Genomic DNA, 13427 nt, shown 5'->3' on the forward strand with positions numbered 1-13427 from the left:
ATAAAAATCATGGGACAGATATAATTACCCTTAGGCAGAAGGATATCCATCTTTTTTAGATAATTTTACCATTTAGTAAGGCACAATTCATGTTTGCATGGACATTTAACGATTAAATAGATATTTTCTAGCAGGTGGGAAATCAATACTCAATATTAAAAAATTGGAGATATAAGTGTAAGAAATAAAAAGTTAGGGGCGTGTCTGACTTGCCTATGAAAGATTTGGATCGGTGAAGGAATTTACCAAAAATAAATACAACTTTGATTTGTGATGTTACTTTTCCTTCCTTGACCATGTGGAACATACGGTCCATACCTGCCAAAACCGACCAAATCGTGTGTAAACCGTGAAAATTGACTTTTTTGTGGGGATCACCGAATCCGACCAATTGCATAATCTTACCTTTATAATGAATAGTGTATTAATCAAAATTTTACTGCTTGAAATCTCATTAATTTTCGGACATCTTGAAGTTTCCTCGCATAGAAAATCCGATCCCACAATTCCAGAAAGAATACGTAAAGAAAATTAAGAAAATTCCAGGATTCTGCATATCGAATAATTTCCATTTAAAGCCCGGAATTCCGTTTATTTTCTTAAACCATTATTGATGGCCTCTGTGTCAGTTTCTTTCGTCTCAATTTTCGAAAATTTCTGATCTGAATTCCGTGACTTCTCCTTATTTTTACGAACAAAGCAAACAGGAAAGATGAAGGTGCTGAAATCCCAGGTGTGGCAGCCTTGCAAGAAGAAGAGGCTTTAGAACAGAATCTTCCCAAACAAGAAAACCTAGAAAGGGAGAGTTTTTAGCGTAAAGAGTGGAAGGGACACAGGGAAAAAGGCTAGCAGAAAATGGATGGGATTTGTATTGGAAATTTCTTGTAGATAGATAGGGTTATGGCATCGCGAGGGGGTGGAATTGGGAGGACGAGAGTGGGGCGGTATGAACTGGGGAGAACGCTCGGGGAAGGAACGTTTGCAAAGGTAAAATTTGCGAGAAACGTAACAACAGGTGAGGATGTGGCTATCAAGATTCTTGATAAAGAAAAGGTTCTCAAACACAAGATGATCAGCCAGGTAAAACATTTTGATTTGAGTATTTCATTTTGATCTGATTAGCTAAAGTGATTATTGGAACTGGTATTTGGAGTTCATCACATCGACTAGCAGGTGTTCTTTACTTTTTCTTGCTTCTGCACTACTACGACTTTTCTGATTTATCATCTTTTTTTGCCCTTTTTATTGTAGATTAAACGTGAAATCTCAACCATGAAATTAATCAGGCACCCAAATGTCATCCGCATGTACGAGGTTGGTAGTTAACTAGTTTACATGATATTTCAACGGAGCAATAAGATCGGTTTTGATCTCGGGGTAGAAGTTATAATGGCTACTATGGTGTATGGCAACATGTGGTCTTGCCTAGTCATATCTTCATTGCTGACATGGCAGCACATGTTGCCACACCCGCAGTGGGCATTATAACTCGTGCCGAAAGTGGGCAGGAGATCAGGTCCAGCAATAAGATATATACTATTATTTGTTGAGACTGGAGAGTTGTGATTTTCATATGCACTTGATATAACAACTGCCATCTTTAATATTTTATTGAGCACTTGAAGATTCTGTATTGTAGGTTATGGCCAGCAAAACGAAGATATATATTGTTATGGAATTCGTAACGGGAGGCGAACTCTTCGACAAAATTGTGAGTTCACGGTTGTTGCAATTGGATGATGATACAATTAGATAGAACGTAATTTCTACAAAATTTGAACTTCTTTTGTTTTCTTATGGCCAGGCTAGCAGAGGGAGGCTGAAAGAAGATGAAGCAAGAAAATATTTTCAGCAGCTAATTAATGCAGTAGATTACTGCCATAGCAGGGGCGTTTACCATAGGGACCTTAAGGTGACAATGTTACTTTCATTAGTTCCCGGCAAGGATATTTTTGGTATATGATCGCATATGTTTATAATTTCTTTTTCATGATTTTTTAGCCTGAGAATTTATTAATGGATGCCAAGGGAGTTCTTAAAGTTTTAGATTTCGGATTGAGTGCTGTATCTCAGCAAGTCCGGGTTAGTATGATGGCAGACATGTTTTTTAACCATAATTTAGGATTCGTTTATTTACCAAAATAAGACGATTGAGATAATTGACGACCAATTTCTTTATTTGGTTGTATAGGAAGATGGGTTACTTCACACATCATGTGGAACGCCAAATTATGTCGCTCCTGAGGTATGCAATTAGCATTTTAGGAGAAACTTCGTATGATTTCTAACTTGTGCATAACTTTTCTCATTCTCATTCTTTTTGGTTCTCTAATCATTTAGGTGATCAACAATAAGGGTTATGATGGAGCTAAGGCAGATCTCTGGTCATGTGGTGTTATCCTATTTGTCCTTATGGCTGGTTATTTGCCTTTTGAAGAGTCGAACCTCAGTGCATTATACAAAAAGGTTACTCTTCATTAAGCTTTTACTTCAATAAACGTGCACTGTGTTCTTCATTAAGAAACAGAAAAAAAGATCTATATTAAAGCATGACAATTGTGGGATTTGTCTGTGACAATCCCTAATTTTGATTTCTTCATGGCAGATAAATAAAGCCGAGTTTTCATGTGCTCCGTGGTTTTCCTCTGGTGCGAAGAAATTGATCAAAAGAATTCTGGATCCCAACCCATCAACAGTATACTCACTTTTCTTTTGTGCTGCTTATCATATATATGCACCCCCAACCCCAAACCACCACTACCATGATGCCACTGATAAAAAGAAAGGAATTTTACTTTTGTGATTGAAAAAGGGTATTGTCTTACGGCACCTACAATAAAATTGATGATATTTTTCTCGTGTAAATATAACTTTTGAAGCCCTTCTTGGTTTTGTCGTTTGAAACAGCGCATCACAATTTCTGAGGTTCTTGAGAATGATTGGTTCAAGAAAGGATATCAGGCACCTATTTTTGAACAAGAGGATGTTAGTCTTGATGATGTGAATGCCATCTTTAGTGAATCTACCGTTAGTATTCTTGTGCCCGGTTATCTATATTCTAAAGATCTTTCCGATCAATGCACCATTGATTTTTTCATTTTTTATTTTTTAAAAATTAGTACTTGAATGTAATTTGATTATTTTTAGTTGCTTCCAGGACTGTCCAAGCCTTGTTGTGGAGAGGAGGGAGGAAAAGCCAGCTGCCACGCCAGTGACTATGAATGCCTTTGAGCTTATCTCTAAATCCCAGGGTCTCAATCTGAGTTCTCTCTTTGAAAAGCAAATGGTATGTTCACCTTAAAATCGGACTTTGTATAAGAGTTTAATAATCTTTTAATCTTCACAATCTCAATAAGATGTCTTCCATTTATTTGACTATAGGGGCCTGTTAAGCGAGAAACGAGATTCACATCCAAATGTCCTGCAAATGAGATTATCTCAAAAATTGAACAAACTGTGTTGCCTTTGGGGTTCGATGTGAAGAAAAATAATTACAAGGTAATTTATAAACTTTTCATTACCTTCACCCATGATTCTCTCTCATTCGAACCTTAAAATGTTATTTGTAGAAACACTTCTTTTTTACTTTGAGAGAGCATTACTTAGTTCTTAGTATAGACAATAGCTTATGCGTTTGTTTCTAAGTAGTGAGGTATAATGTGGTATTATATTAGAAAGAAAGCTTATTTCAGAGGAAGTTATTTTTTGTAATTATCAGATTATATTCAAGTTTACCACTTCTAAATTATTTTCTTGGTCATCTTTCTCAGTTGAAACTTCTAGGGGAAAAGTTGGGACGTAAAGGTCATCTATCAGTTGCAACGGAGGTATGATGTCTAAGAAGCTCTTTTCGGCAAGCCCTACCTCCTCCATCCTTGAGACCAAGAGCCTCTTATTCTCTAGATTGTTCATAATAAGGTTCTGAATGGGTTTTCAATTAAATTCTTATTGCAGATCCTAGAGGTGGCTCCTTCACTTCATATGGTCGAGCTCCGTAAGGCCGGAGGAGATACCTTGGAATTTCACAAGGTATTGCATTGAACTTTACTGCGGGCAACTAGGAAAAAGTTTAGGATATATATACAAAATATTATATTGTATGTGAGGTTAAAAATGAGTTTTTAGATAATGAGGATCAAACAGAATTATGTTTTACGGCTAGAGGACCTTTTAGAAGATAAACCATGTACTTGGAGATATGAGTAATTTAATGTTAGGATGTGCGAAACTGAATTTCATGACTTTGTTATAGAAGTTACCCCTAATATAGAGAGAGGGGTGATGGACAATACCGTTTATGATAAAATCGTCTACTAAAAAATGAAAACGAAAAGTCCAAAGATCGAGTGACCCTGAAAAGGAAAATATTGTTAGTTCATGTCGTTTATTCTTCAAATGCAGTTCTACAAGAACCTCTCGATTGGATTGAAAGATATTGTTTGGACATATGGTGATGAAGCTAAAGATGAAGTGAACAATGGTGAGTATGTGGATGTTGATGAATTCAGAGAAATGTAATTTGTAGTATAAGATGAACAAGATGAGTAGTTATAATTAACGTTGTTGACCTTAAATTTAGTTGTTAAAAATTATATTGTTTGCTTTAATTTTTTTTTTTTTTTTTTTTTTTTGGTGCAGGTACCGCGGCATCTTGATCCGGGCCTAGAACTCGTAGAAGTTTTAAATAATTGTTCAATTTGTATCATGAAATACTTCATCCCTTTGTTTTATGAAGTGATATGTACTCTGTTGAATTTAAAGGTTCACTGTGAATTAGACTGATATTGTGTTGTTTACCCCTGAATGATTTCCCATATAAAATTGGATGCATCTTTGAAATATATCTTTTGGTGCTCAGGAAGGTCCTATTTGGGCCTTTCAAATTTGTAATTACTTATTGGTTAAAGTAAATTTCAGCATTCTCGACCACATTTTAATTGTACTTGAGGTCCCCAACAAAAAGGGAAGTTTTAGTTGCTTTTAAGGCCTGTTTAGTATCCATTTTTTCGAAATGTATTTTTCTCTCGATTTTGCTTTTTAACGACATATTTTTTATTAAAATAATATTACATGTCAATCAAAAAAATTTCCTTATTTTTCAATCATACACATTTTTGATCAATTTACAATTCTAAAATGTATTTTTACATTAAACTACATGCCGTAAGTAAAACAAAGCACCAAAAAATGAAAGAGAAAAAACAACCTTCCACAACGGCTATATTTCCTTGTTTGGACCCCACACATCTTGCCCCCATAAATAATTCACACGTAATTCTCTTATGTCCTCTCCACGCGACCCACTCCCTCGTCCTCTAGGTCCTACGAGGCGCCAATGATGCACACACAAAACACACCAAACACGTACAGTTTGTTGGAAAGACGGCCACTGCCGACCTTGTAGTTGCGTAGAACAAAAATTTGGAGCCGACGCGATCGTCTTTGATATTTCTCGGTATCGGTTGTTCGAGTGTGGTCCCAGGGGCAGACCCACCTTAAGCTTGGTGCAGGCCGATGTCTGCAGGGGCAGACCCACATGAGGTCATGTGGGGTTAAATGACCTTACAGATTTTTGGATTTTTCTTTTCTTTTCTTTTTTTACTTGCTTAAAATGTAATTTTCTTTCAAAGTAGTGAGTCAACCCAATTAATTTTCCTGTCCAAAAAGTCCAAACCCAAATCCTATTGTAGTAGCATATAGTCTTATTTTCGTTAATGATACGTTGTTAAAAAAAATTCATTTTTAACCCCACAATTCAAATTGTCTGGGTCCGCCCCGGGATGTCTGCACTGTACTTTGGACCCAGCCTTCGCAGTGGAAGGAAATGAACCCATGACTGAGAAACAAAAACAAGCAAGAAGAGCTCAGAAGTTAAAAAATTCAACTTTACACAATCAAATTATTTCCCATAATTCTAGACCAGGAGCACACCAGAATAATGAAAGACAGGTCTTGGAGCACACCAGAATAATTCAACTTTACACAATCAAATTATTTCCCATCTATAGTTCTCTTGGACTGTCAAAGATCCGTGTATTTACTGTCAAATTATGAACTGTATATTCACTTCCATTAGACATTTAATTTGTATAGAAAATTGCACATAATTAGGCTACTGCACATAATCAGGTTGCGTATTGCAAATAATCAGGCTACATATCTTTCTTTCCATAGAGTCTGCCATTATGCTTGTATAAATAGGTGGCTGTACATTACATAATTAATACAGAAAATTCAATTCTTTATCACTTTACATGGTATCAGAGCCTTGTGATTCTTTGTCAGTGCCATCTCCCTTCTTTTTTTGATCCACCATGTCTAACAATTCCAACAACCCTCTAGTCAATAATCCTCATGAAGTTTTTGCTACCCTCCCTACCATAGCTCAACTCATTGGTGATGTATCTTCTCCATATTTCTTACACTCCTCAAATCACCCAGGCTCCCTGCTTGTCTTCACCTTACTAACTGCTGAAAATTATCACACTTGGCGTCGCTCCATGAAGAAAGCCCTCAATGGCAAAAATAAACTTGTCTTTGTGGACAGTTCACTCACCAAACCAACCATCTCCCTTTCCAAATCTCAACTGTGGGATAGGTGCAATGACATGGTGTTCTCCTGGATCCTCAACAGCATTAACAAATCTCTCCACGGCAGCTTGGTTTATTATGACAGCCCCGTGCTATTTGGACAAATCTTGAAGGGCGTTTTTCTCAAAGTAACAATCCTCATCTATTCCGTCTCCGACGAGATCTCTCCACTCTCCAACAAGATGGCTCCACCATTACTGAATACTATCACTGAATCAAGTCTCTTTGGGATGAACTCGAAGCCTTATCTCCTCCTCCATCATGTTCATGTGGTACACTAAAGGACCTTAAAGCCTCACAATCTGCTGAACGTGTTTTCCAGTTTCTAACTGGTTTACATGACTCCTTTGCTGCTCTACGGACTCAAGTCTTAGCGATGGACCCACTTCCTTCTCTAGTGAAGGTTTACTCCATCTTTCACCAAGAAGAAACACAGCGCCTTCTTCACATCTCTGGACCGCCTCCGGAAAGTGTAGCTCTTGCTATATGTCCTTCCTTCTCACAGCATCGTAACCCTTTCGGTCGTGGGCACGATCGTCCCAAATGCACTCATTATGGTAAAGATGGCCATTGGAAGACAACTTGCTTCCGTATTATTGGTTATCCCACCGGTTGGCGTCGCCCTCGTCAAACCAATGCTAACCAGTCCGCTCAAGCCAATGCTACTCCATCCTCCAATGATGTTTTGGCTCTCAGTCTCAATCCTGAACAGGAACAACAATTTCAGTCAACAGTACCATTTACTGCAAATTTTATTGGTAATTCCATTGCTCTCTCCACTCACCTGAATTCTATTACTCGTCCTTGGATCATTGACACAGGTGCCTTCGACCATATGTGTTCCTCACTCGATGCCTTCACCACAATTCATCCTATCACTCATCCACGCTCAGTCACTCTCCCCAGTGGTGACTTAGTAGCTGTCACCCGTGTTGGTTCAGTTTCTTTAGCTTCACATATTACTCTCCATCATGTTCTTTATGTTCGTAACTTTCGTTACAATCTTTTATCTGTTACACAACTTACTCAATCATCATAATGCCTTGCCCTTTTTTCCCTTCCTTTTGTGTTTTTCAGGACATCAAGACGAAGAAGCCGATTGGAGCAAGTAAAGTCCGCCATGGTCTCTATTTCTTTACTCCACCATCCAGTTTATCTTCCGTGTCCACTTCATTTGACCACTTATGGCACCAACGTCTAGGTCATCCGTCTCTTCACACTCCTAATAAATCATTAAATATTTTTCATTCCGTACAATCTTGTGATGTCTGTACTCGAGGCAAATTGTCGCGTTTAAAATTTCACTCTCCTATCAATAAAAGTACTTTTGCATTTAATCGCATATTTTGTGATATATGGGAAGGTTATCCCACTGCCACTTTATCTGGTGCACATTATTTCTTAACAATCGTCGATGACTATTCTCGTTACACTTGGACATATTTAATGAAATTAAAATCAGATACCTACACATGCTTCCGCCATTTTTTTGCTTATGTCTAAACTCAATTCAATTGTATGATCAAACATGTGCGCACTGATAATGGCCAAGAATTTTTAGCCCATAATCTTCAAACATTTTTCAACAATAATGGCATTCTCCATAAACGTACTTGTGTTGAAACATCTCAACAAAATGGTGTTGTAGAACGCAAGTACCGTCATTTACTCAACGTTGCCCGCTGCCTTCGCTTTCAAGCCTACCTTCCCCTCAAATTTTAGGGCAATTGCATCCTCACCGCTACCTACTTAATCAATAGAACGCCTTCCGCTATCTTAATGCACAAAACACCCTATGAACTACTCTATCACACGACTCCTTCCTATGATCATTTATGTGTCCTAGGTTGTCTATGCTATGCATCTACCCTACATCGTGATCACGACAAATTCTCCCCTCGTGCCCGTCGGTGTGTCTTTATTGGCTATCCCTCAAATCATCATGGTTATCTTCTCTATGACTTAGATACTGCCACTACATTTATCTCCTGTGATGTCCAATTTCACGAACACATTTCCTTTCTCCTCCCCTACTTCAACACCCTCATCCACCATTGTCATACCCACTAATATTCTTGACATTCTTCACCCACTATCAGCCGAACCTCCCTCCCATACCACCATCGAACCTATTGCCCCGTTAGCCTCTCCTCCCTGAGATCCATCACCACCACCTCGCCCCACTCGAACTTGACACCCTCCCCCTCACCTCCATGATTACATATGTCCTACGTTTCCACATATAAATGGCTTGGCTTCATCTCAGTTTTGGCCTTCTTCAAGTTTGTCCTACTCTCTCCATTCCTTTTTTAGCTATGATCGATTTTCTCATAAACACTGCTCTTCCTCTCCCATATCACTAACATTGCAGATCCCACCTCATACACTGAAGCCTCACGTCATGCCCATTGGTGACAAGCAATGAACTCCGAAATCATAGCCTTAGAATCTAATGGCGTTTGGTTCCTCGCTGCCCTTCCACCTGGAAAACACCCTATTGTTTGCAAATGGATTTACAAAAAAAAATTGAAAGCAGATGGTACTATTGAACGTTACAAAGCTCGCATTGTGGCTAAGGGTTACACTCAAATTGAGGGATTGGACTATCATGACATATTTGCTCCTGTCGCCAAACTTGTTATAGTCCGCTGTCTTTTGTCCATCGTCGTGGATAAAAATTGGTTCCTATACCAACTTGATGTGCACAATGCTTTTCTTCATGGGGATCTCGACGAAGAAGTCTACATGAAACCCCCTCCTGGATATTGTAAAAAGGGAGAAACTCGTGTCTGTCGACTACACAAATCTATCTATGGCCTTAAACAAGCCTCCCGCAATCGTTTTTATAAACTCTCTTCAGTTTTGCAAGCTGTTGGTTTCAATCCATCCACGGCGGACCACTCATTATTCACTCTTTCACGTGGCTCATCCTTTGCCGTGCTCCTTGTCTATGTAGATGATATTCTTTTAGCCAGTGATGATGACAACTTACTCCTTGATGTCAAGACTTTTCTTGCTAGCAAAGTCAAACTCAAAGATCTTGGTCCACTCAAGTATTTTTTGGGAATCGAAGTCGCTCGCTCACCTCGTGGCATTTTTATTAATCAACGCAAGTACATCCTGGACGTTTTATCTGACAGTGGTTATCTCAGCTCCAAGCCCTTCACCTTACCCATGGAACAGAATCACAAACTTCAAGTTGATGTAGGCGACATTCTAACTGATGCTAGCCTTTATCGCCGATTGATCAGACGTTTACTTTATCTCACAGTCACAAGACCTGACATCACATATGCTGTCAACATTTTGAGTCAATTTATGCACTGCCCACGACAGCCCTATCTTGATGCTGCCATTCGAGCTCTTCTCTTCCTCAAAAATAATCCAGGACAAGGACTCCTATTCCGAGCTACTAATGACTTTCAAGTTCGTGCTTATGCTGATTCAGATTGGGTTAGCTGTCCCACTACTCGTCGCTCCACCACTGGCTATTTCATATCTCTTGGTTCCAGTCCTCTCTGCTGGCGTTCAAAGAAACAGTCTACCATCTCTAGATCTTTTGCTGCCGTGCCATGGCCAGCGTCACTTGTGAACTTATGTGGCTTCGTACACTATTTCATGATCTCCACATCCCACATCCTCAGCCGATGCTCCTCTATTGTGACAATCAGGCAACATTACAAATTGCTCGTAATCCCGTCTTCCATGAACGCACATAGACATTGATTGCCATGTTGTTCGTGAGCAACTTAAGTCCGGCCTCATCACCACCGCTCATGTTTCTAGCTCAGCTAAACTTGTGGACATCCTCATCAAGGCACTTGGCATTGATCTCTTCACACAGCTCATTTGCAAGTTGGGCATTTACAATCTCCATGCTCCAACTTGAGGGGGCGTGTCAAAGATTCGTGTATTTACTGTCAAAATATGAGTTGTATATTTACTTCCATTAGACATTTCATTTGTATAGGAAATTGCACATAATCAGGCTACTGTACATAATCAGGCTACATATCTTTCTTTCCATAGAGTCTACCATTATGCTTGTATAAATAGGTGGATGTACATTACAGAGTTAATACAGAAAATCCAATTCTTTATCACTTTACATGGACAATGGTAATTGGTAACTAGTTGTATTTTTCAACTTCGTCGTTTCTTGGAGCTCCGAATGGTGTTGCTGGATCTTGAATTTCTTAGATTCAGTGGTCTTCTCATACTCTCCGGGAGGAATAGCCTCCATTTGGCCCCCATTTTTGGAAAATGAAAATGGGTGGAAAAGTTTTTTTTGAAAAATGAATGATTAAAAAAGAAGAAGAAAAATTACGATTTACGTGTAATATTATTTTATGAAAGATTGGATGGTTGAAAATATGAAAGAGAATGAAAAGTAACGGAAGTCAAACGGGGCATAATAGACTTTACTGAGTATGGATTGTTTACCGTGAGATTTTGGATAGGGAAATGTGAGGAGGACACGTGGTTTCGGGATTTTGATGAAACGGGTGAATCAGGACATAGGTATTAAAAGGGGACGAAGTGAATGCCTTGAGTGCCTTTTGCTAGTTGCAGCCCAATTTGGAATTTATCCCATAGCTTCATTTTTTAAAATTTATTTTTCTAATAATTAATTTTTATTCCATATTTTATAGATTTCACAAATTATTTTTCGCAAAAATCTATTAGACTATAAACTGTGTTCATGATTGAACTGTATTTGTTAAAATTTTTAATGCATATTGCATATTATAGTATAAGGGCTAAATTTCAAGTTCATTTCAAACCCCAAAAACTCAAAGTCCAACCTTGATTAAATTTCGATGACACTAAACAATATTTCTGGCTCTGCCTGTGCCTCTGCGTGGTCCGCAATGTGCTTGATATAGCCCTTTGATCCTCCTTGTCAAGTTTGTTCTCAGTCTCTATCTATACCACCAAAACAAAACCCTAATTACAGGTCATTTTCATTCTTCATTAATTAGCCCTTGGATTTTCAAATTTATATAGAAGGTATCAAATGTTTTGAACAAATTGACCGTTAGAATCAATTTCGCTGACAACAATAATTCAATTGCAATGCGAAATTTTAGTGTTAAACCTTTTTTGAGCATTACTTTTCTCGAGCTATTTGGTAAATACAACTTTTAATGAACGGTGTATTACATTTCTTATTATATGGTTGTTGAAAATGTAGGTGCAATACATCATTACTTATTGATTATTGTGGTTGTGATGGGAAGCATAAATATATATTGATGTATGTTGGCAGGATGTTAGGGAGCAACTAGTCACGGACCTAGAGAAATCCACAATAAGCAATCTTACCGTGCTACATGGATAGGGGAGTTCTCTAGGTCCATAACTCAGTGCTCCGTTGGTTCACTTGTCAAAAAATTCCACAGGTGGATTCTATGAGTGTTCTTTCCCATTTATTCCTTATAATTTTATTTGTGTTTATATATTAATATATATAATCTCTCGGGTTTTAAGGCATGCCTTGTCGTTAATTTATAACCAATATATTGCATCTAAAACATTCACCTTATGCTAGGGACTCAATTGCTTATTTGCTTGTCTTCTCATATGGAGAAGCAAACTTCACATTCCATTATAAAAAATGCAACTATTATTTACTATGCTGGAATCAACCATCTATGCACTTCCAGGATGCCCAAATACTCACATAATTTTATTTCTGGTGGTGATTCCTATGTCAATCCGTGGCATGTTTTGATAGCAGAAAACTAGTAACTTGTAACTTTGGGGCTGCATAGTTTGTTAGAATTTTTCTAGTGTGCAATAGTAATTGGGATTAATTTTAAGAAAATCAATTGGACTTTAGCCTAACATTTCTTGAAGGCCCAATAGGTTATATTTGATCATAATTGGTATTTTGGGCTGGGTGAACCTTTATGGGCTTAAAACCCATTTGTCTTGATTTATGGAATAAGTGTAGCCCAAATAGAGTTCTATATTGGGTGGGATTCTATTTGACGATTAATAAAAAATTAAAAGGCTAGATCCCGTTTTCTCTCAACAATCTATTAGATCAATTTTATCCATTAGAAATTGTCTTGCGTGGTAGAAGAGAAGAAGAGGATGATTTAGTTTTTGGCTTGTGCAATTGTGCTTGCTGTGAGATTACTGAACCAACTCCGTTTGTGATTATGGCTTCAATACATACTTATTCTAATCTCACTTAATTTGTGTTCTACATCGATGTGCATGAAATTAAATACTAACAATTGGTATCGGAGCCAACGCAATCGATTAGAACCTTGATATGTAATATATGTTTTAAAACATATGGTGATGTGTGTTTTTACACATTTATTGGGTACTTTAACAAGTTAATTATTGATAAAATTGAGTGAATTCCTATTTATAATTGTGTAATTACGAATTTTGTAGGGGGCGAGTCCCAAATTGGAGAAGAAAGCTAAAGGAAGGAAAAAGGACCAAAAGTGCATAAAAATTTATTTTGGAGACCAAAGTGTAAGTGCCGAAAGTCTAGGGACCTAGGTTTGCAATATATGGGCTTGATTGAAAGGAAAGTCAAGTTTTGAGGACTAAAGTGAACAGGATAAAAGTTGAGGGTCAGGACGAGCAATTATCTAGAGGACCAAAGTTGCAAAAAGAAAAGAAGTAGAGCGGTGGCTCACTAACGCCTAGGAACCAACTTGATTTGTTGTTGTTAAAAGGTTGGGACTATGTTGCAATTAATTGGGACGATTTTTAGGCCTTTTTTAAAACCCTAGTTTAGGAGAAATGGAAGCAAGCAAAAAAGGAAGAAAATACCACAAGGAAAAGAGGAAATCTTGGAGAGATCAAGATCA

The 13427-nt window shown here is 37.9% G+C and overlaps 1 protein-coding gene across 1 annotated transcript; it reads left to right on the forward strand.

The window, feature by feature from the left end:
• The first annotated feature begins 442 nt into the window (after positions 1–442).
• LOC111412247 (CBL-interacting serine/threonine-protein kinase 23-like) lies at positions 443–4891 on the forward strand. The gene is made up of 15 exons (XM_023043096.1): positions 443–1080; positions 1252–1314; positions 1640–1711; positions 1805–1912; positions 2002–2082; positions 2192–2245; positions 2341–2466; positions 2606–2695; positions 2908–3027; positions 3158–3286; positions 3382–3498; positions 3771–3827; positions 3955–4029; positions 4402–4480; positions 4639–4891. The coding sequence occupies exons 1-15, from the start codon at positions 901–903 to the stop codon at positions 4653–4655; spliced, it is 1368 nt and encodes a 455-aa protein (XP_022898864.1). The 5' UTR covers positions 443–900; the 3' UTR covers positions 4656–4891.
• Positions 4892–13427: the final 8536 nt, after the last annotated feature.

The sequence above is a fragment of the Olea europaea genome, chromosome 16, assembly GCF_002742605.1.
Source record: "Olea europaea var. sylvestris chromosome 16, O_europaea_v1, whole genome shotgun sequence".
NCBI classification, from domain to species: domain Eukaryota; kingdom Viridiplantae; phylum Streptophyta; class Magnoliopsida; order Lamiales; family Oleaceae; genus Olea; species Olea europaea.